The following is a 23719-nucleotide window of genomic DNA, read 5'->3' on the forward strand; positions in this document are numbered from 1 at the left end:
CATTTTGTCACAGGAGAGATTAGCCTCTAGGATGGAACCCAGGTAGGTAATTTCATCTTTCCTTGTGACAATATTGTCACCCACTGTAACTGAGAAGCCGTCGGTCTTGCTGAGTTTGTTATTTGAACCGAAGAGAATGGACTCTGTTTTGCCCATGTGTAATGATAGTTTGTTATCAGCGAGCCATATGCAGATTCTGCCTAGTTCCGAGCTGAGGGTTTTTTCAACCTGTAACTTGTTCTTGTCAGAGACCAGCAGGGCTGAGTCGTCCGCAAACAGGAACAAGTTGCAGTCACAAGCTGACGACATGTCATTTGCATAAATTAGGAACAGTAGGGAGCTCCACAAATCATGTTAAACCCAGATTCGGCTCAAACAAGGGACTAAACACGTTTCGCAATTATGCCACATCAATGTGGAACGCCCTACCCAAAGCTGTAAAAGAATGTGAATCACTACCCACTTTCAAAAACACTCTCAAAGAACACCTACGGGAGACTGCAATTCGAAACTGGCCCCTACAAATGTCCTAACCCAGTTGTACAGTAAATGACCAAGTATGGCTTTGTCAGTATTCCAATGTACAGTGTACAGTGTCCCCCACCCACCCACCCCCAACACCCCCCCCCCCCCACCTCCAATGTACAGTCCCCCCCCCACCCAACCCCACCCACCCAACCCCACCCCACCTACCCAACCTCCTCCAATGTACAGTTTCTACGTCAAATGTATATACACTCTTTTCTGGACACTTTTTGTATCACAAACAGTACTGTATTTGCAAATCTGGTATGTCATAAATTTATAGATGTAGCAGTACTGTCTATCTGTATGTCGTGTGTGTCATATATGTTATGATTAATTGAAAATGGGGGACCCTGTAAACAAGACTAAAGTCTTTCTCTGGTCTGCATCCCCTTAACAATTGTATGTATTGAGCTGTACTGTACTGTACCCATTCTGCAATCTGTTAATAAACTTTTCAATCAATCAATCAATCAATCAATGTATGCTACAGTTGCTAACATTCAGACACTATGTATGCTACAGTTGCTAACATTCAGACACTATGTATGCTACAGTTGCTAACATTCAGACTATGTACTGTATGCTACAGTAGCTAACATTCAAATAATTTTTTTTTCATTAACTTCCACAGTTAGTTTGATTTTGGCCACAAAGAGCAGACCAGCCATAGATTATACACAGACTATTTATTGCTCGATAAATAATCACTTTTAAATGAACGACGAGGAGAACATTTTGTTTTAACTCTTCATATCCCTCCTCTATTTGGCAATAGTCAAACATGGTTCCCAAACATCATCTACTTATGAAATATGAAAACATCAGTCTGGAACCCTCTTTGATATTTCAAAAGATGAGATGTTTATGACTTTATGAAACTTGTTTTAACCTGAAGCTTACCTTGTAAATTGCCAGCAGTCTTATGTTCCCCAGCACACACGTACACACACACACACACACACACACACACACACACACACACACACACACACACACACACACACACACACACACACACACACACACACACACACACGTACATGCACACACACACACACACATACATAGGAGGACGTGATTTGTGACATAACGGACAGCTCTGTGAGTCACTGACATGACTGTGCTGCTAATCACAACAGACCCATAGCTATGCAGACCTCCAGACCTCTTCAGCACACATTAGTCCCCCCCCCACCCCCACCTCTTCATTCATTAAAGTGTTCATTAGTCCTATACCCATAGGGCGAGGCTGTCAAAACGACTAACGATTAAGTAGGCTACTTTGTGTAATTTGAAAACAAAAAGGCTAGTTCTTCCCCACACGGAGAGAGTAATACATCTGACGGGATTGAGATGCAGGTCGGAGGGATAGAGTTCTCATGAGATGCTGAGGCTAATAGCGCCTGGGATATTTAGAGAGTATGCAAGCTCTGAATAGCGCTGGCATATCCTCCGCTTAGCTTTTTCACCAAACCCCTCCCCCTCCACCCACACTGCCTCTTAGGGGGTGGGGGGGGGGGTCACAGGGTTGGAGCAGTTACCTTAAAAAATATAATTAGGCAGATTACTGCCTAAAATCTGATTTAATTCGTTGGATTATTTGTTAATTTGAGGTTTCTGTAGGTATAAAAGATGAACCTTTTGAATTTGAATTACTTTCAAACTTTCAGGGTTAGCCCCCCCCAGGTTTTGTAAATCTATGTGTGTGTGTGTGTAATCTCCCGATCAAAATATTGTTTTTGTTTTACCTTTAATAAAACAAGTTTCCAACAACTAATCCAACAGAAATGTCTGATAATCTGATATTACAGCAGTTTCCACCCAGTAATATAAAACGATTATAGTCGTGGTGCTTTTGTGATCATATATGAATGCAATCCTGCCACACCTCTGGGTAGCGGCGATGGTGGAGTGTGTGTGTGTGCATTGGGTGGGGGGTACATTGGCGAGGACGGTCGCCGGGGCGATGGCAGGTGCAGTGTCTCAGACCGCTGTCCGCTTGTCCGTCTGCCAAGGAGACACTGTAGGATCACATTGCATCACGTTTGACATCGTAAGAACCCAGTATCCACCGCACAGCAGGGGGTGGGATATGTGTGTGTGACTGTGTGTATGTGTGACTGTGTGAGTGTGTGTATATGTGTAACTGTGTGTATGCATATGACTGTGTGACTGTATGTATGTGTATATATGTGTGACTGTGTATGTGTGACTAGGGATGCCCCGATCACGTTTTTTGCCACCGATACCGATCACCGATCGTCGTGAGCCATATCGGCCGATACCGATCCGATACCGATCGTTTTTGATTAAAAAAAATTAAAAATTATTTTATATACATTTTTTTATTTTTATTTTTTTTATAAAATATATATATTATATAATTAGACTTGTACTTGTATTATCTGCGAGACATCGCCACCACGCAACAAGCTCCACTGTCTGTGTGTACTCTAGTAGCCTCCAGCTATGGCCAGGATTCTCCGGAGCTGCAGCTGGACCTATACTCTAGTAGCCTCGAGATACGGCCAGGATTCTCCTGCGCTGCAGCTGGACCCTAATGGTATAACGTTACTGTGGTCATATCACATTCAATCAGTGTTATAAGACATTGATATCAGGAGCTATCTGTAGCTACTGCTAGCCGGATATATAACGTTAATACAACGCCTCAGTGAATTATTTAGTTCAATGGGACATTTCGTTTTGAACAGTGAACTAACTTGCGCTAATGTGAGCTAACAGCTAACAGCTAACAGGTATCATACACGTCTCTACTAGACTTGATGGAGCGTTTGTTGATGTCAGGAGCTATCGGTAGCTGGCCGGCTAGATACCGTTCGGTTAGACCAGGGGTGGGCAATTATTTTTCCCAGGGGGCCGAATGAGCAACTGAAAATATGTTGGGGGGCCGGGCCAAAATTCCAAACTCAATTATGCATAATATACATTTTATTTCTATATAAAAAGCAGTAAATGGCATTGTTTTGACCCCTGGTAAGAGTGTATGTTATTATTTGGCAATTAAAAGGTGAGGTTAGCTTTCAAAAATATCATTTATTCAAATATAATTTATTTCCAAAATGATAAACAAAATGTAAAACATTAATAACAACGGGCATTTTGAGTTTCATATATTATTGAAACAAGGATTTTCTTAGCTTTCTAAAGACATCACATCATCTTATAGCAAAAATAAACAAGACATATCACTGAACTGTGTAAAGAAAAGTGTCCCAGTTTTGTAGCCTTTTTTACTTTACATGCCTATATTATACATTTAATGTTTTCAGAACTGTGCAAAAAAAAGAAAAAAAAATATCAAGTGTCTCATTTCACTTGTTATATTTCCACATTTTAGTGTTCTTCAGTTATTTTTTTTCATTCAGTGTGATAAATCCAGTCTCTGTTGAGCTTTAACAAGTCCATCAAAGTCAGGTTGCATGTCTGAGGTGGAGATGTGAAGCACAGCTGCCAGATGTTCATCAGTGAGAGAGGATCTGTACCTGGACTTGGTAAACGTCATGACTGAGAATGTCTGTTCACATAATGTAGGTGGATCCAAAGAGAACCAACATCTTCTGAGCATGTCTCCTAAGCGTATATTGTGCGTGTGAACGTTGACATGAAAAGAAAAAAGTAAATTTTTTTTTTTTTTTTTTTTTTTATTATTATCATGTAATCTTTCGCGGGCCGGTCAGAATCATCCCGCGGGCCGTACAATGCCCAGGTCTGGGTTAGACAATGCCTCATCATGTATTAAACTAAAAGTGAATAGTTGACTGGGTCATTTTGTAACAGTAGCTAAGCTAACGTTAGCTCAGGGAGACGCCGTCCTCCCGTGTCCCGTCCCACTAGACTAGAGTAGACCCGTGTTTACATGCGTGCGGGAGGGGCTGGAGGGATGAGCAGACGCCGCACCACCCGGTGTCTGAGACAGAACTCAGCGACAGCGAGTGAGATCGGTTTTGACGATCAGAAAAAATAAAGCATTATCACCGATCACCGATCGCATATTTATACTGATTATCGGCCGATAACTATCGGTGGCCGATCGATCGGGGCATCCCTATGTGTGACTGTGTATGTATGACTGTGTATGTGTGACTGTGTGTATGTATGACTGTGTAGGCATAGGCATATGACTGTGTATGTATGACTGTGTATATGTGTGACTGTGTATGTGTGACTGTGTGTATGTATGACTGTGTAGGCATAGGCATATGACTGTGTATGTATGACTGTGTATATGTGTGACTGTGTATGTGTAACTGTGTATGTATGACTGTGTATGCAATGCATATGACTGTGTAACTGTGTATGTCTGACTGTGTGTATGTGTATAACTGTGTATATATGACTGTGTGTATGTGTAACTGTGTATGTATGACTGTTTGTGTAACTGTGTGTATGTATGACTGTATGTGTGACTGTGTATATGATTGTATCTATATATCTCTGTATGTATGACTGTGTGTACGACGTACGTGTGACTGAGTCTTGCAGTGCACTATTAGCTGATGATGGCTCACGCACGACATCTTGAGAGATAACAGGTGTGTGTGTGCGTGCGCACGCTTCCCACGTGTAAGTAATCGTGTATAACATAGGATAAACATCCATAAATTATTATAAGCGTCTTGTACTGAGGACGTTGGCAAGTGTGTATATAGCCCCCCCACACATCTATAGATAGATGACTGTCTGAGAACTTTCTGGAAGGTGTTTTGCGTTGAAAGGTCCTAGTGGATCAGGGGCTGCCAGAGTGAAGGGGTGGGGCTCAGTGATGGTCTAGACTAGAGAGACATGTTCCACCCCCACCACAACCCATCCCCACCCCCCGTCTCATCACTTGAGAACCAGAGCTGAGAGCACACCGACCGCGGGTCCTCTTTCAGGCAACAGCAGATTTTTCAGAGTGTGTGTGTGTGGGTGTGAGCTGTGAGGAGATAGAACGTGTGTGTGTGTGTGTGTGTGTGTGCGTGCACGTGTGTACGTGTGTGTGCATTAAAGAGTATGACCCCCCCCTTCGCTTTGAAGATAGGCCCCCCCTCATTAGCTGCACATAGCTTGATAAATCCTGGCTGAGTTCACACACATCAGTGAGTGAGTCACTGGATCCAGCCATGAAATAACATGATACGTAACGACCAAATTAACCCATTCCTCTGCTCTCCCGGTCAGCTGGTGTCTTGTTGTGTGTGTGTGTGTGGTGGCGGAGAAGGGGGGGGTGGTGGGTGATGGTGGGGGTGCGCCATTTACATGCCATTTGATCTTGTGCAGACCTGAGCAAGATAACAGGCCTCGGCTGAGTCCATTACGAATGTATGAGGGGCGGGGGGGGGAGCGCAAGGGGGCCTCTTTGTCTCGCGGGTCGCGCTTCCTCGTTCTCGAGGGCCGCTCTAAGTGTGTCGCTTTAACGAGTCGACCCGCGCGCCCCGGAGCCGGTCAGGATATGTGAAACCGTGTTCATATGGTCAATGGATTGGTCCGGGTCACATGGTGTTCTGTTTTTATTAGACTTTGTGAAAAGGGTGACTTCAGGGGAACGGCCCGTTCCTTCTTTTTAAACAGCCCAGCTAAAATGTTTATAATCTGTTTTATCATTTGAATGTTTACATTTACTTGTAGTCACTTAGCTGACGCTTTTATCCAAAGCAACCTACAGATTGTCAACAACAAGTCAGCAGGAGGAGTACAATACATCTCTGGCAGCTAAGGGTCAGTAATATTGTTCGTAAAATAAAGTCGAACTTGAGTGTTACACTCTTGAGTGCATAGTAGTATAGACATATTATGATAGTATATATAAGTATAATAGTAAAAGACAGTAAGATGGTTAGTTAGTTATTTTTTATTATTTGTATTATGTTGGTTGTGAAACTGTTGATTCAATTGTCAAATATTTGATTATTGGGACACAAACGGGAGCCCCCTCCCCCCATGTGGTTGTCCTGCCCTGACCTCAGCCACTACTGCCACTGGCCCTGTCAAAGTCCATTTTAACAAAGCCTATTGTAAACAGCCTCACGTTTTTACTGAAGAATGTATGGCTTATGTTTACATTTGGTCATACATGTGAAATAGGAGAATAAGAGACGGAGAGAGATGGGCAGAGAGAGAAAGAGAGAGAGATAGGCAGATAGAGAGAGATAGGCAGAGAGAGAGAAGTTCTGGGTGATATAAAGGGAGAATAGATTCACAGTGGGCTGTCAAACAGTGCAGGGTCTCATGGCAAGAGTCCTCAGACTGATCTGGAATCTGCCCTGAACAAACACTTCTTTGTTTGCCACTTGGTGTGTATATGTGTGTGTGCGTGTGAGAGAGAGAGAGAGAGAGAGAGAGAGAGAGAGAGAGAGAGGAAAGCGAGGAAAGCGAGAGTGAGAGAGAGAAAGAGAGAGCTTGTGCCATTCCCTGTCTCTGCTTTGGTCTGTACCCATGTGTGTGTACATAAACACACACACACACACACACACAGTGAGTTATGTACGGTATGCACTATATTCTAAGTATTACTCTTGTCTACAGTAGATAAGTGCTGGAGGAATGTGAGGGTAAGCCCTCCATTAAAGCCTTCTTATTTTCATAGGATGTTAAGTTGTGCCAAGCCGATCAAAAAAACAACAACATTTACTCCCGTCACCACTGCTGTCACTCTTCTGTCGGCCATTTTCAGTACAGTTCTGATCGCCCGTCATCCCCCGTCATCCCCGGCAGGCCTCCCGCGGAACGGCAGCAGGGATTCTGCCGTCTTCTTAACCACCAGCTCTTAACCACCAAAACCTGCACAGACTATGATGTATGTCATGCATGCCACTTAGGGTACCCTGTGTATACTGCACCTTGTGTATACTGCACCTTGTGTATACTGCACCTTGTGTATACGGTTTACTTTTACTCCTACAGTATACATCTAGATAAAAATTCTTTATTGTCTATATTTATTGTTACGTATAATATAATATACAGACCCTCATCTACACCTTTGTTTACACTATTTACTTTTCTCATATTTTTATATTCAGAGTGAATTATATTGTTTACATAGTTTTATATATTTTTCTCCATATTTTTATATTCAGATCAAATGTTATTGCCTATATTTATGTCTTTCTACTATTTACCCTGCACATACCTGTACCTCCCCTCCCCCCCTCCCCCCTCCCCCATGTTGCTATGACGCCCGAATTTCTCCCAAGGGGATCAATAAAGAAATATCTTATCTTAACCCGTAGCCACAGAGGCCACACGGCAAACACAGAGCCAGTGTTTCAGATTATCTTTACGCCACTAAGCCGGTGTTTTATAATGCCTCCATAATGCTCGACGAGCTTGACTGGCCATATGCAAAAACTGAAAAGTCAACTGTTATGTAAAATATTATATGTTTCATCCTATTACATTATTTGTACAGCTTACTGGGCCTATTAGTCCATAGCTCTGTTTAAATACATGTTATCTGTACATCCTTGACTAGTTAATATAGTTTAACTAGTGTACAGCTACTCTGGGAAAATAGGGCAAACATTCTAACACAGTGTTCTTTAACTCATTCACTGCCAACAACGATTATACTCGTTATTGGCTGCCAATCGTTGAGCGCCAACGAGTATACTCGCTATTTCTTTTATTCGATATTTCTATTCATTACAGGCCCACTGACTCGGACATTGGGAATTGCATTGAGAATGCCTAGGTGCAATACTGGCTGCATCACGCTAGACGGTGGTATCGAGCACCCTTTCTAACATTGTATCCTGGGCTGTGGGATGGCCAAAGGTTTCGGGTTAAATTTTTCCTTGTCGGGCAAGACGAACGGTTCTACCGGTTACATTGAAGCCCGTCAAATATGCCCGATCCATATGTTATGGTGGATTATGCCGTCGAGCAAATGGACATTGGATGTACCAGATGGCGATCAAGAAATTGGAATATTGTTTTTGGAATACTCCCGGTCGCAGGTAAGGACGATTTGACGTACATTTTTGCTTGATCCTGCAAGGCTTTTGTACCGAGCGGGCTGATCGGTACGTTTTTAGTGTTGAATACGAATGCCGTTACCGACAATCAAATAATCAGAAACGACCCCCCCCCCCCCGTTGATTCCGTAACAATAGCGGGTTCATGCAAGAAACGGCAACGCCGTATATAAAAATAACTAAGCATTACATGAATTACCCTAGACCGCTCTAAAACCATACTTATATTCACCATGGTATAACATGGGAGTGTATGGATGGAAAAATTATCTCTTTTTTTCATCTTGACCGGAAGAAACTCAATGTCAAATGAAATGATGGCTATAATATAGAATATAGATTTAGCTCTACAAACAAGGTGACTAACTCCCATCGTTTACAGCGTGGCAATACTACCACAGGATAAGGCTAATCCCCGGCGGTCAATGAGTTAAACAATAAACCAAGGCCCAGGACAGCTTGACTTAGATATGACATATAATCCCGGAAAACCTTCTTTGTCCTTGTCTCCAGTCTTGTGTCAGACACGACAACCCCTAAACCCATCTTTGTTTTAATTTTTCATCTTTGTTTTAATTTTTCATCTTTGTTTTAATTTTTCATCTTTGTTTTCATTTTTCATCTTTGTTTTCATTTTGTCATTCCCAGCTGGTATTTAACACTTTGATTGCCATGGTTCAAATTCATAATTTACCATCCCTAGCCAGCTCTATTTGTCTATGGAGAAGTTCCCCTTCTTTGCAGGGCTATAACTTTTTAAATTCTATTGCTAAATTGCCATTATTATGGCCCATTCAATGTCCTATATCCATTGTTCAGGGTGTAGCAACGATATACTTTTTCATTCACATATTCATACTAAAATATGGTCTACTCTAAAGTATAAGTATGTTTTTATCGTTTTCTGCAGCTTTCTCCAGAACTTGATTTATAGCTCCAAATGCATTATATTGATGATCAAATACAGTTTGGTAGCGATCGTTGCCAGATGAAAAATTTCAACTGGACGTGGTTCTAGAAGTTACTACGTATCATCTGATATTGACCGGATGGGCGAGGGGGCGTTTATAATTCCGTGGGCAACGTTATACCATTCGTCTAGTGTGGGTCATATGGTCATCAGAGCAGTTTATATGGAATACGTTAGAAAATAACGCTGGATCTTACCGTATGTTCCTCGCGCCGTTGGGGGATGAGCGTGGAGTAGACAGTTTTCGATTATGGGATGTTGATCCTGATGAACCATTTCCAGGTTGTATAATACTATATACGTCCAAATAACGTTGTTTATTGAGTTAGGGCGAGCGATTGATTATCCAGTGTGTTGAGATGGGGTCCGGCTACCGATCGCGAGTGCCCGGACGGATTATGGATGAGCACTTCCTGTTTGGCGCGCCCCTCCCTCCTAACCCCCCGATCGGCCACCGGATGGCGCTCTTGAACCGTTAGACAGTTGAGTGGAGCTCACCAGTACATCTCATGTCTCCGGAGGAGAAATATGATTTCGATCACAGATTTTTGAATTATTGATATCAAAGACGAGTTACGGCGTCTTCGGCAGAATGAGCATGGCTAGGAATGACGTCTAAACACGTCATCGGCGATTAAAGTGTTAATGGTAAATCTGACCAGAACTCTTTCTCACTTTCTGGTCAGACGCTCGTGTTACACTTGTCTCTGATTGTAAACTGAGGATACTTTCTAAAACGATGTTCTTTTGATACAATTTGACTCATCAGAATTTCTACAGTGACCAAATTTTCATCAATACTAAACAACATGGCCCCCCTAAGAACCACCAGGGTAAAAAATCGCGCTGAGCCATGGATGCACACTGAAATACTGACCGCTATGAAAGCCAGAGACAAAAAATGCTCTGAGTTTCGTAAAAGTCAGTCAAAGCTTACCAAAAGCACGAGCAGTGAACTCCAAGACCACGTGACTGAACTCAAACTAGAAAGAAACTCCATGATCAAAACTGCTAAAAAAAATTTCATCAATGACAAAACCGAGGAAAACAAAAATAAACCACGTGAACTTTGGAAATTACTCAACAATCAACTAGGCTGCAGTAAAAAACTCAAAACCAGGTTCTCAAACATAAACATAAAGACGGACAACACGCTCATCACAGACAAGCTGGATGTAGCCAATTACTTAAACACTTTCTTCACAAACATAGCCACAACACTGGTAAACAAACTACCCTCCCACTCAGGGCAGTATGGGGTAGAACACATAGTAGCATACTACATGAACCTAGGCGTCCACAAAGACGACTTCAAACTGGAAATAGTAACTACAGATGAGGTACTCAAAAAACTGAGCGCCCTCCAACCAAACAAGGCCACTGGCCATGACAACATCCCCTCCAAATTCCTCAGAGACTCAGCAGCAGCCATCACCCCAGTCATCACACACATAATAAACCTCTCCATAAAACAGGGACACGTCCCCAAGGACTTCAAAATTGCGAGAGTAACACCCCTGCACAAAAAGGGCAGCAAATTAGACCCGGGTAACTACCGCCCTGTTTCTATCCTTACATCCATCTCGAAAGTCATGGAAAAAATAGTATACGAACAGATCGAAAAGTACCTCGCGGAAAAAAATCTAATCTACGAATTCCAATCTGGCTTCAGAACATCCCACTCCACTGACACATGTCTTCTCTACTTGAACGACCACATCAAACAAGAGGTGGACGCGGGCAAATACTGCGGCATGGTCATGCTGGACCTACAAAAGGCCTTCGACACTGTCAATCACACCATTCTGATTGACAAGCTAAAAGCAATTGGTTTTGATAGTTTATCAGTGAGCTGGATACAATCCTACCTGGAGGGGAGGGAACAGATGGTGGAAGTAAACGGTACCCTATCCCCCCCCCTCACAGTGAGCTGTGGTGTTCCACAAGGAAGCATACTAGGACCGCTACTATTCCTAATTTATGCAAATGACATGTCGTCAGCTTGTGACTGCAACTTGTTCCTGTTTGCGGACGACTCAGCCCTGCTGGTCTCTGACAAGAACAAGTTACAGGTTGAAAAAGCCCTCAGCTCGGAACTAGGCAAAATCTGCATATGGCTCGCCGACAACAAACTATCATTACACATGGGCAAAACAGAGTCCATTCTCTTCGGTTCAAATAACAAACTCAGCAAGACCGACGGCTTCTCGGTTACAGTGGGTGACAATATTATCACAAGGAAAGATGAAATTACCTACCTGGGTTCCATCCTAGAGGCTAATCTTTCCTGTGACAAAATGGCATCCAATGTAATAAAAAAAGTCAACCAACGAACGCGATTCTTGTACCGGATCTCCTCTCTGGTAAACAAGAATACCCTGAAGACTCTAGCAGGAGCACTCATTCAAGGGTACTACGACTATGCTTGCACCTCATGGTACCAAAGCACCTCAAAGGCACTAAAAAACAAATTACAAACATCTCAAAACAAGCTAGTCAGACTACTACTTGACCTGACTCCTAGAACCCACCTCACCCCTGCCCACTTTGACAACCTAGGATGGCTTAGAGTAGACGACAGAGTACAGCAACTTGCAATGGGCCTGGTCTACAAGATACACTACGCGACCAAGGTACCCATGTACATGTCAAAATACTTCCCAAAGGTCAGTGAATACCACGATCACAACACCAGAGGGAGCTCCACAAATCATGTAAAACCCAGATTCGGCTCAAACAAGGGACTAAACACGTTTCGCAATTATGCCACATCAATGTGGAACGCCCTGCCTAAAGCTGTAAAGGAATGTGAATCACTACCCACCTTCAAAAACACTCTCAAAAAACACCTACGTGAGACTGCAATTCGAAACTGGCCCCTACAAATGTCCTAACCTAGTTGTACAGTAAATGACCAAGTAAGGCTTTGTCAATATTCCAATGTACAGTGTAAAATGTGTGTGTGTGTCCTACCCAACCCCCCCCCCCCCCCACCTCCAATGTACAGCCCTCACCCAACCCACCCCACCAACCTCCTCCAATGTACAGTTTCTACGCCAAATGTATATACACTCCTTTTCTGGACACTTTTGTATCACAAACAGTACTGTATTTGCAAATCTGATATGTCATAAATGTATAGATGTAGCAGTACTGTCTATCTGTATGTCATGTATGTCATATATGTTATGATGAATTGAAAATGGGGGACCCTGATGTAAACAAGACGAAAGTCTTTCTCTGGTCTGCATCCCCTTAACAATTGTATGTATTGAGAGATGTACTGTACTGTACCCATTCTGCAATCTGTTAATAAACTTTTCAATCAATCAATCAATCAATCACTGTTTGGCTCCTTTAAAATATTCCACAACACAACACACTCCCAGCTCAGAGGTGTGAGCACGCTATTGGCCGGGACGATCTCGCGACCGGTCGAGAGTTGGAAGTATTGTTATTGGATCGCTGTCTGGTCACATTTTTGTGGCTCTTTGCTCGTAGACACTAGCTGCCTATTTGCACATTTGATCAAAGAAAGAGACATATTGAAAATCAACTACGGTATATTTATTTTAGGTACAAAACATTTATCTCTTTGTGCTGGACCTGTAGAGTTATCTCACACTATTTCCTTTGCAAGTTCTACATACTCATCCTACTGCTGCAATCTGTATAGTGTAGGACTCGAGTCCAGGACTGATTTTCAGGACTCGTGACTCGACCTGGACTTGAGCATTGACTGCATTCTGACTCGGAAGGTGCAGACTCGGACTCAGACTTGTTAATTGATAAATACAGTTATAAAAAAATATATATTTGGATCCACTTTTTCTCCTTATTTTTCTCCCATCCCAATTTCGTGTTTCCAATTCTCCCCTCCCCTGTCTTGAACGTTGCTCGACTATGCCCCCCACTGGTCGGCTGTAGGGAGGATAGAAGCCTTGCATCACGTGTCCCCTCCGGTACACGAGGAGGCAGCCTGTCGCATCTTTTCACCTGCCAGTGCGGACTCTCAATGGCGAGGTGTAACGCATGGGAGGCTCACACTACGCCCGCCACTTCCTGTCTCTGCTGTGCAGGCGTCCCCCAACCAACCTGTAGGAGTCGCTGTCCACAACGTCCAAATTACCACCCATCGACTTCCACCCGCTACCTCTGCCAATTGAGTTAGTATGACGGCCGGCCCAAGCCGGAGGCAATGCTGACACCCGGATTCGAGACCAGAGTCTCTTGCATTGGTGACGAGCGCAATCTCCGCTGCGCCACCCAGCCGCCCCCACAGTTATTTTTTTTTTATAATTTATTTTTGTAATGGGCCCTAATCATTTGGCATAAGATATTGATGGCTAATGCATGTGTTTGGCTATTGTGTCACAAAGTAAATAAACTCCCTTTTGAAATGGTGACCGCTGTGTGTCATTTATGTTTAATGTAGACATTTTTTTTATTTGTATGTCAGCTCTTTGACTGCCAGAGTGGAGTGGACTCAACCTTGATGACTTAGTCTCGGACTCAGACTAGGGTAATGGGGACTCGACTCTGGCTCTTCTTTGGTGACTCGGACTTGGACACTGGGGACTCGAGACTAGACTCGAAATGTAGTGACTCGACTACAACACTGGTATATACAGTATATTGGATAAAATGTGTTCAATAGTATGTGCACGGTTAATATAACTGACTTACCGTGTAGCAAAGTGTATATGTTTGCCTTGGACCCCATGATATGGTGCGCCGTGCGGCTCCTCACTGCCTATCTCTCGTCTACCAGGAGCTGCTTAGTAGCAGAAAGCAGCTACATCACGGTGGTCCGCGGCGATGCCAAAGCCGGGCCTGGTGGACCAATCGGACACGGGTTATGGCGGCCAAGGCCACACACATGCTGGTACACACGCTGAGCCAAAGAAGCGAGTTTTGAAAGATCTGGTATTCGGCCATTACCTGTTCCCTTGGCAATGCTGCTGGAGGGCCAATGGACGTGGTGTCTGGAAACCAAAGGAGGAGGCCTTGGAATACGCGTGTGCGCACACACACACACTCACACGCACATGCACACACACACACACACACACACACACACACACACACACACACACACACACACACACACACACACACACACACACACACACACACACACACACACGTCACACACACACACCGGTGAAAGTAGTGCCATTTACCGGAGATCAGCAATGAGTGTAAATCACTCTCTATTGTGTAACTCTCTCTCTTGCTCTCTCTATCTCTATCTTGCTCTCTCTCTCTCTTGCTCTCTCTCTGCCTTTCTCTTGCTCTCTCTCTGCCTCTCTCTCTCTGCCTCTTGCTCTCTCTCTTGCTCGCTCTCTCTCTCTCTCTCTCTCTGCCTCTCTCTCTTAAGCCCCTAAAAGGAAGAAAGGAGAGGAAAGAGTATGAAAGAGTGTGTGAGAGAGAGAGAGAGAGAGAGAGAGTGTGTGTGTGTGTGAGAGAGTGTGTGTGTGTGTGTGTGTGTGTAATCCCCACAGCCCCTTTTCTTTTGAAGCAAACCTTTGTTGAGTATGCACGCACGCACACACACACACACACACACACACACACACACACACACACACACACACACACACACACACACACACACACACACCTTTGTATTGCTATACTTGAGGACATTCCACTTACTTGGGACATTTGTTCCAGAACCCTCCTTTACAAAACAGTACCATGGTTCTTCCAGAATCGTGGCAACGGTGATGGTAGTGACAAATAAATCACGATGGCAACACTGATATTACCGTCTGCATCATGTTCTCAAAGTCTGCTCCTATTGTCTGTTCCCCCAGTGTTCGTACTGAAATGAGAATGAGAGCATTTAGTTATTCTGCTCCCTCGGCTTGGAAGGTGTTACAGAATGACCTGAAACTCACTGGATGCTTTTAAATGCCTCATGAATGGACTAGACGAGGTTGAATCAATGTTCCTTTGTTCTTTTGATTTGCCCTAATAGTCTATTGTTGCTGCCTGCCGTGCTAGCTTGCCTCTGGCTCTGATATTGTTTGTTTTTGTGTATTCGTGTAATTTGTTGTTGTTTTTTTGTATTCATGTGCAACTTTTGTATTCCCTTGCTGCAGCTTGTCTTGGCCAGGTCTCACTTGACAAAGAGATTTTAAATCTCAATGTGACTTTTCTGGTTAAGGTTAAATAAATGAAATAAGAAAATCATGGTTCTAATTTAATCATACCGTGGTATTACTTTGGTACAAAAGTGGTGGTGTGGGGATCCATAACTCTTACTGCGGTAGAACCGACGACAGTTATTGACACAAATGGCCGGTACAGTGCCAAACAGAAATCACCGCTGTACCACTGCAAAACACAAGTGTATTCATCTTGAGGAAGATTGTCTGTAAGTGAATTGTGTTTTTGAATATGGTATTCTATATTTATTCAATATACCTGTATATGGAATATAGACAAGATGTTATACTGGATTTCCCCAAGAGGATCAATAAAGGAATATCTTATCTTATACACAAAAAAAAGGCTAGTTCCAACCCGACTTGAATTCATGGTCTTCTCTCTCCCTCTCCCCCCTCTCTCTCTCCCTCCCTCCCTCCCTCTCACTCTCACTCTCTTTCTCTCTCTCGCTCTCTTTCTCTCTCGCTCTCTTCCCCCCCCCCTCTCTCTCTCTCTCCCCCCCCCCTCCTCTCTCTCTTTCTCTCGCTCGCTCTCTCTCCCTCCCTCTCCCCCCTCTCTCTCTCCCTCCCTCTCGCCCCCCCTCTCTCTCTCCATCTATATCTCTCCCTTTCTCCCTCTATCTCTCTCCCTCTCTACCTCTCCCTCTATCTATCTCTCCCTTTCTCTCTATCCCTCTCTCCCTCCCTCCCTCTCTCTCCCCCTCTCTCTCCCTACCTCCCTCTCTCCCCCCTCTCTCTCTCTCTCTCTCTCTCTCTCTCTCTATCTCCCTCCCCCCTCTCTCTCTCTAGTTCATCATCGAGGACATGAAGCAGCAGCAGACGAACAAACACAGTAACCTGCACCGAGAGGACCAGCACATCACCGTGGAGGAGCTGTGGAAGTGCTGGAAGTCCTCTGAAGGTACTATAACCCTAACTCACAGTGTCTGCTGCTCCATAGTCAACCCTAACTCAGTGTCTGCTGCTCCATAGTCAACCCTAACTCTCAGTGTCTGCTGCTCCATAGTCAACCCTAACTCACAGTGTCTGCTGCTCCATAGTCAACCCTAACTCTGTGTCTGCTGCTCCATAGTCAACCCTAACTCACAGTGTCTGCTGCTCCATAGTCAACCCTAACTCAGTGTCTGCTGCTCCATAGTCAACCCTAACTCAGTGTCTGCTGCTCCATAGTCAACCCTAACTCAGTGTCTGCTGCTCCATAGTCAACCCTAACTCTCAGTGTCTGCTGCTCCATAGTCAACCCTAACTCAGTGTCTGCTGCTCCATAGTCAACCCTAACTCAGTGTCTGCTGCTCCATAGTCAACCCTAACTCAGTGTATGTTATAGAGCAGGGGTCAGCAACCTTTTTGACATGGAGTGCCTATTTGAAATATAGTTGTAACTAGTGTGCCTCAACAATATTCCATGCATAGTAATATTTTTTTCTCATAATCAGGTATTTTTAATGATAATTTTTACATTATTACATCATTATTGTTATGATGTAATGATGGTTGTATCAACCCTAAATCTGAGTTGGGGGGGGGGGGGGGGGGGATGCAATGCAGACAAACAGCTGCAGTGAGACCATTTCACTCACATTTGCCCATTCATTTTTGGACACATCACACACCATCGGTGTGTGTACTGTACGTGTGCTGTCATAGCTCCACCTACAGGCCTAATGGAGAACTGTAAAAAAATAAATAATAATAAGTTACCAGAACTTAAAAATATTGAGTTCAGTTACTGTGCTCAGTTTTCAATCCATAATAAGTTAACAGAAAAATAAGTACACAACCACATTATTTCAACCTAATAAAACTATGTTTATTGTCATTGTTTTAAGAACACAAGTTGACTTGGTAATACTCACATTTTTAGTAAGAAAAATGGCTTTTAACATGTGCAATGTTCAATGAAATAATAGAAAAATAAATAATAAAATGTGTTGATTAAGCACTGGTCACAATGGTGACCGTAATAATGTTTTTGTTATAAGGCTCTGCAAATGTTACTGAATGATGTAGCAATGTATTTCCAGCTAAATTGAAATAATAAACAAATAAAGGGTCTCAATTAAATATGTGTACTAGTGTCACATGACACAGCATGAACAGGCTAACGTTAACATGATGGCACACACACAGTGCACACACAAAGCACACCCTCCTCCTCCTCCAATCTCTCCACCAGAGCCAGCTAGAGAGAGAGAGGTTCAGCACCACATGCACAGTGGACAGCTCCCCTAGCCCTACACATACCGCGTAATAATAATAATATATGCGCGATTGTGCGTATGCTCTATTATGCATAGAGCCCTGCATATGCACGTTCAAGTTCAAGTTAACATGCAAACCGATGTATAGGAAAATAAACAGCAGCCTACCTGTCGCGTCAGTGAGATCGCTGGCCCTGTTTTGCCTGGCTGAGCTCCGTTATTTGGGGGGTGTAATTAGTCACTTTAAGCTGGACACATGCTTCGGAGTGGTCGGTTGTCAATCGACTCCGGGAGGGGTTGAGCACGTACTTCATGTGCGAAAAGATCTGCTCACAGAGGTATGTTGACCCGAAGACCGTCGGCAAAGCCATTGCAACGTTCCGTTGACATGGGGATATCTTTTTTTTTTTTTTTTTTTTTTTTTACTTTGGCCATTTCCCTGGCTCTTTTATACGTTTATCGCATTTATACTTTGGTCAAGTTCGACCGACAGAAGCAGGCTGAAAGGGTTCAGATGGGGGGGAAGACACTCTGGGAAAGGCACGGCTGCAGTCCGGGATTCGAACTCGCTCAGCCCCAGATCCGTGACGAGCACGGTTGTCCACTGCGCTGAAATAGCACTCGCGGTACGTGGTGAGCTACTGGAGCTCCCCTTGGGGATATCTTTTATCCTTGCTTTTATTGTCTCTTTATTTGGCAAGCCTTCAAACAAAACATCTGAGGTACAGATAAAAGCCTCCTTATACTCGCCATCCGTGAATGGCTTTCCACGTTTTGCAATGTAATGAGCAATGTGATAGCTTGCTTCAGTTGCGTGTTTTTTAGCACTCGTGAACACTTTGAGGGTGCTGGCTTGCTTCCCATACCTGGCGACGGCACGTTTAATGGATTCTGCCTTATCCGCCTGATCCTTGAAACTTGTTTTATGCTTAGTCTCGAAATGGCGTTTCACAGATGACGTTTGGCAAACTACATTTTCCAAACAGAAAGAACACATAGCACGGTCCTTCTGACGGTCCACAAATCGTCTGTCCATGACGGCTGGAATGTGCGAATTTGCTTTGATTTCTTAGCGGGGGTTGCCATCATGACACTGCACAGAATGCAACCTCAGCACTGCAACCTCAGCGCGAGTGCCGCGGGAGGCCGGCGGGAGGCCGGCTACAGCGGAGCACCATGGGAACAGCTGATAGCTGTCATATAGGGGTGTGCAGAACAGTCGACTTACAAAAAAGAACCTGCGGGAGGATTTCAACAAGAGATATGCGACAACAGTGCAAAATATGTCACTATAATATTTCAAAGCGAAGTAAAAAAAGAAAAAAATAATAATAATAATATATTTTTTTTTTATGCTGCCCCCCGTGCCTATGAAAATGGTCCCGCGTGCCTAGGGTTGCCGACGCCTGTTATAGAGTATAGTATAGACCTGTTCGCTGTATACGTCAGACCCAGTGTGCGCGCGCGCGCATCACCGGAGCAGAAAGGAACGTAATCCTGTTCAGAACAACGGGGCAGTGACACGGTATGTTTGTAAACAGCGAACAGGTCTATACTAATCGATAATCGCTGAATCACAGGTGCTTGAAATGTGTGAGCTTTAGTGAAACAACAATGGCCAACGTACAAAACGTTCCTACCATGTAACGTCTCCGGTCTCTCTTTCTTCATCTTTCTTTTCTGTTCTCCCACCTGACCCGTTAGCAAGCTGTACCCAGCATGCCGTTCAGCGGCGTAACAGTTAATAGGGTCCCCTCGCAATACACTACACAGTGTGAATGGGTAATTAACCCCTTCTCACCTTTTTGGACCGGGTTGGAGTGAGTTTAGGCTGTGGAGTCAGGCGGGTCATGTGAGGCAGTCCACAATGCAACGCAGCAGTCTGTAACGTGGATGCCTTCTAGCCACTACCGCTAACGTCGGCACCGCACCGACAACTAGCGAACGTTAGCGCTGCTAGCTACAGTAGCAACATCCCAGCGATGTGGCAGTCCTTACATCATCAAACTACTAACCTTTGTTGTGGAATATTTTAAAGGAGCCAAACAGTGAAACTGTAGAAATTCAGATGAGTCAGATTGTATCAAAATAACGTAGTTTTATTTCTGTGGCCACAGAAAAGTATCCTCAGTTTACAAATCAGAGACAAGTGAAACACAACCGTCTGACCAGAAAGTGAGAAAGAATTAAATACACCAGCTGGGAATGACAAATGAAAACAAAGATGAAAAATTCAAACAAAGATGGGTTTATGGGTTTTGTCTTGTCTGACACAAGATAGGAGACGAGGACAAAATGGTTTTCGGGTTGATATGTCATATCTAAGTCAAGCTGCCTGGGCCTTGGATTGTTGTTTAAAGAACACTGTTACGTACCCCAGTGGGGAGACGCAACACAAGGCCACAGACAGGGTAGGTGAGGGTGCAGTGACACAAAACGCAGGAGACAATTTGCAAAATAATAATATTTATTTTACAAAATTCAAAACAGCAACACAGAGAGCAAGGAGGACTTACCAGTGAGCACCAAATTAAATATCAAAAAGAAATAAAAGCCCACCCCCCCTTACAGGCGTGGACGCCCCAAAGTACAGGTGGTGGTGCTCACTTCTAAAGCTGGTGTCTTTAACAGTAGGTCACCTACGTGATGCAAAATGTAGACCCAGGGTATCTTCCTGTCCTCAATGTCCCTGTGTGCGAAACAAAAGATTAACAAGAAAAACTGGGTGACGATGAATAAACAAATACACAAAACAGGTTATGGGTAAAACAGAAATGTACAACAGGCAGGATCACAAAAGGTACAATACTATAGGAAATGGCTAAACCACCAGAGCCTTGACCAGCTCTCACACAAACATGAGCTCAACAGAGCTTTAACTAGCTCATGCACCAAAACATGAGCTCAACAGAGCTTTAACTAGCTCATGCACCAAAACATGAGCTCAACAGAGCTTTAACTAGCTCATGCACCAAAACATGAGCTCAACAGAGCTTTAACTAGCTCACACACCAAACATGAGCTCAACAGAGCTTTAACTAGCTCACACACCAAACATGAGCTCAACAGAGCTTTAACTAGCTCACACACCAAACAATGAGATCAACAGAGCTTTAACTAGCTCACACACCAAACAATGAGATCAACAGAACTTTAACTAGCTCACACACCAAACAATGAGAGCGCTACCACAACACCACCAGATATAATTACCAACATACACCGACAGAGCTCTAGCTAACACTGCACACACAGGGATATATGAAGGGATGTGGAGGTTAATTGTCTGACGAGCCTCAGCTGCTGCTGCTGCTGCTGCTGTTATTGCTGTTTGGAGTGAGATGGTGATTGACCCTGAGAGATAGATAGGTTACACAGGAGGGAGACAAAAAAAATAAAAAATACAACCTGCCTACATACATAACACATATTATATATATATAATACCCTATACAATACAATACAATATAATATTACATGCATACATAATGATATAAGGACAGAGTCCGTAACACTGTGTTAGATGTTCTTTTTTCTTTTTTTTTTTAAATTTATTTTTTAGCGTTTATCGCTTTTCTGGTCAAGCATGACTGACAGTTGTAGGGTGAAACGGGAGAGAGAGCAGGGGGAGACATTCGGCAAATGACGGCGAGTCCGGGAATCGAACTCGGAGTCAACCAGATCCGTGACGCAGCACGGAGTCCCGCGCGAGCGCGGTAACATGGTGTGCTACTGGAGCACCCCTTGTTAGATGTTCTTTATGTTTGCCCTATTGCCCGAGTTACGAGAGAGTAACGTGGCTAGAAGGCATTGACATTACAGCCGGCAGTGTGGACTCCTCACATGACCCACCCGACCAGCTTTATGGAACTCGGCCATTATGACACATCACAGTCGTGGCTAGATGGCATCCGCGATGTTGGTCAACTTAACAATACTCTTTGAAAATCGGTTCTCACAAATATATGTCATTTTTGTATATATTTTTGCTTAGGGAGGGGATTGGGAGCCCATCTGAGGTTTCTCTCCTCCACGCCGCCTGTGGTGCTTTTCCCCCCCTATTGCTAAGTTTTTAGTGAGTCGTTCCTTATCTTCATTGGGGAAAGTCTGGGAGTGTTGCCTATTTGGATTTTATGGTGGTTTTTGTTTTTGATCTTTTGTGACGTTTCTTCTTGACTTGTATCCATGTGATCTCTGGCTATACAAACATAGACGCCTGCGCATAAGAGCACGCGATGCAGCTGCTCTATGACTATTGAACTTGGGGGAGCAAGGATATGATCTTGCTCCACCACTTTTTGATCATATGAAAAATATGATATACCCCCCCCCCCAATATATAAATCTAAGCATAACTACGTAATTTCAATCAAATTAATAATACGCAATGACACTTAATAACACGTTTTTAAGTTTCCAAAGATTGCGAACCCCCCCCCCCTGCCCCATTATGGTTTGATCCAGTTCCTCCCATCTCCAGCGCGTAGACCTTGGCTCACTGCCTCACAGCGCTGCAGTCTGGCTGCAGGCAGGAGTCAGTGTAAATATCAAAGCCCACAGAGTGTGTCATAATATTGGTGGCAGGCAGGCAGGCTTTTCCAGTAAGTTGTTCAAATAAAAGGATTATGTTAGACATAAGTTACTATTGAGTGGTAGTAGAACTTCTACGGTTCTACCACGCAATACATAAAAGTGTTTCACGGTCCCGAATTGCGATCTGGTCATACGGTTTCCTCGAATAAATAATAATAACGTTTCCCTCTCTGGTTGGCGTTAGCTTTAGTGCTAGCCGCTAGCTAACGTTATCTAGATATGTGGTGTGAGCTCAGCTGGATGACGTTGACTTCATTTCCAAACGTTAACGCTATCGCTATCTATATGGCAGACGAGCAGGGCCGGATTAACGACGGCCGCGGCCCGTGGGCCTATAGTGACGAGGGGCCTCAATTTTTTTTTTTTACTTTTTTTTTTTTTTTTTTTTTGAGATCGATGTCATGATTGTGCACTGCAGACTCAGGGAGGAGGCAGAGAAGGAGAGAAAGAGACACAAGATTTACAGGTAATGGAAATATATCTTTTTTCTCTCTTATTAAAAACTTGGCCTATTTGAAAGGAGATTGATTTAATAAAAATGAATGAGCGAAAAATCAATATACAGTGTATATACAGTATAATATATTATTATTATAGTAATTGGCTATCATACTGCAATATAAACTGAGTTTTATAGTGAAAAGAGCAGCTTTATTGGTCAAGATTGAAGGCTCTATTGCAGGAAATTGCACGTACAGGTTCATTACATTTAAATAAAAAGTCTGCCATGGAGGGGTTCGTGCCGGACCCCCTCCAAACCACCCCTTGCCTGTCAAATAAAAAAAAATTAAAAAATTTAATAAAAAATTTTTTTTTTATAAAAATAATATTCTTGCACCCCCACTTTCAACTATAACTAGGCGGCCATGTATACAAATACATGGTTGGGGATACGGATAAGGGTTGGGATTATAAAAGACTCTCTAGGTGAAGATTGTTGACGAGTTCGACAAATCGTGGAAACCTTCTTCTAGCCCAAGACCCTTTTCCCCCTCACTCACTCAATATACATTATGTATTCAAACTAAAAGTAGATTTGTTTCTTTTCACTGAAGCCTGCAGGAAGCGTCGGTCCTCAGCCCTGGTGGGAGGGCTGGGTGGAGGAAGAGAGGGAGGGCTGGATGGAGGAAGAGAGGAAAGGAGAACTGTGTTCGTTTCCACAGATGATGATGATCCAGAGAAAGCGGCTTAGTTTTGACCACATCGTTTATCTCTTCCTTGTCAGCTGTTGGCCACACAGCTTCTGTAGATCTACAGTATACCTATTATATTATA

The 23719-nt window shown here is 43.6% G+C and overlaps 1 protein-coding gene across 1 annotated transcript in view; it reads left to right on the top strand.

Annotated features, from left to right (window-relative positions):
• The window catches only part of stim2b (stromal interaction molecule 2b), a 214068-nt gene that overhangs the window by 112374 nt on the left and 77975 nt on the right, over window positions 1-23719 (top strand). The window contains exon 3 of the mRNA XM_084313677.1: window positions 16440-16551. Coding sequence (XP_084169803.1) covers window positions 16440-16551 — 112 coding nt within the window. The remainder of the gene's footprint in view (window positions 1-16439; window positions 16552-23719) is intronic.

Source organism: Notolepis coatsorum, assembly GCF_963971535.1.
Source record: "Notolepis coatsorum genome assembly, chromosome: 4".
Lineage (NCBI taxonomy): Eukaryota > Metazoa > Chordata > Actinopteri > Aulopiformes > Paralepididae > Notolepis > Notolepis coatsorum.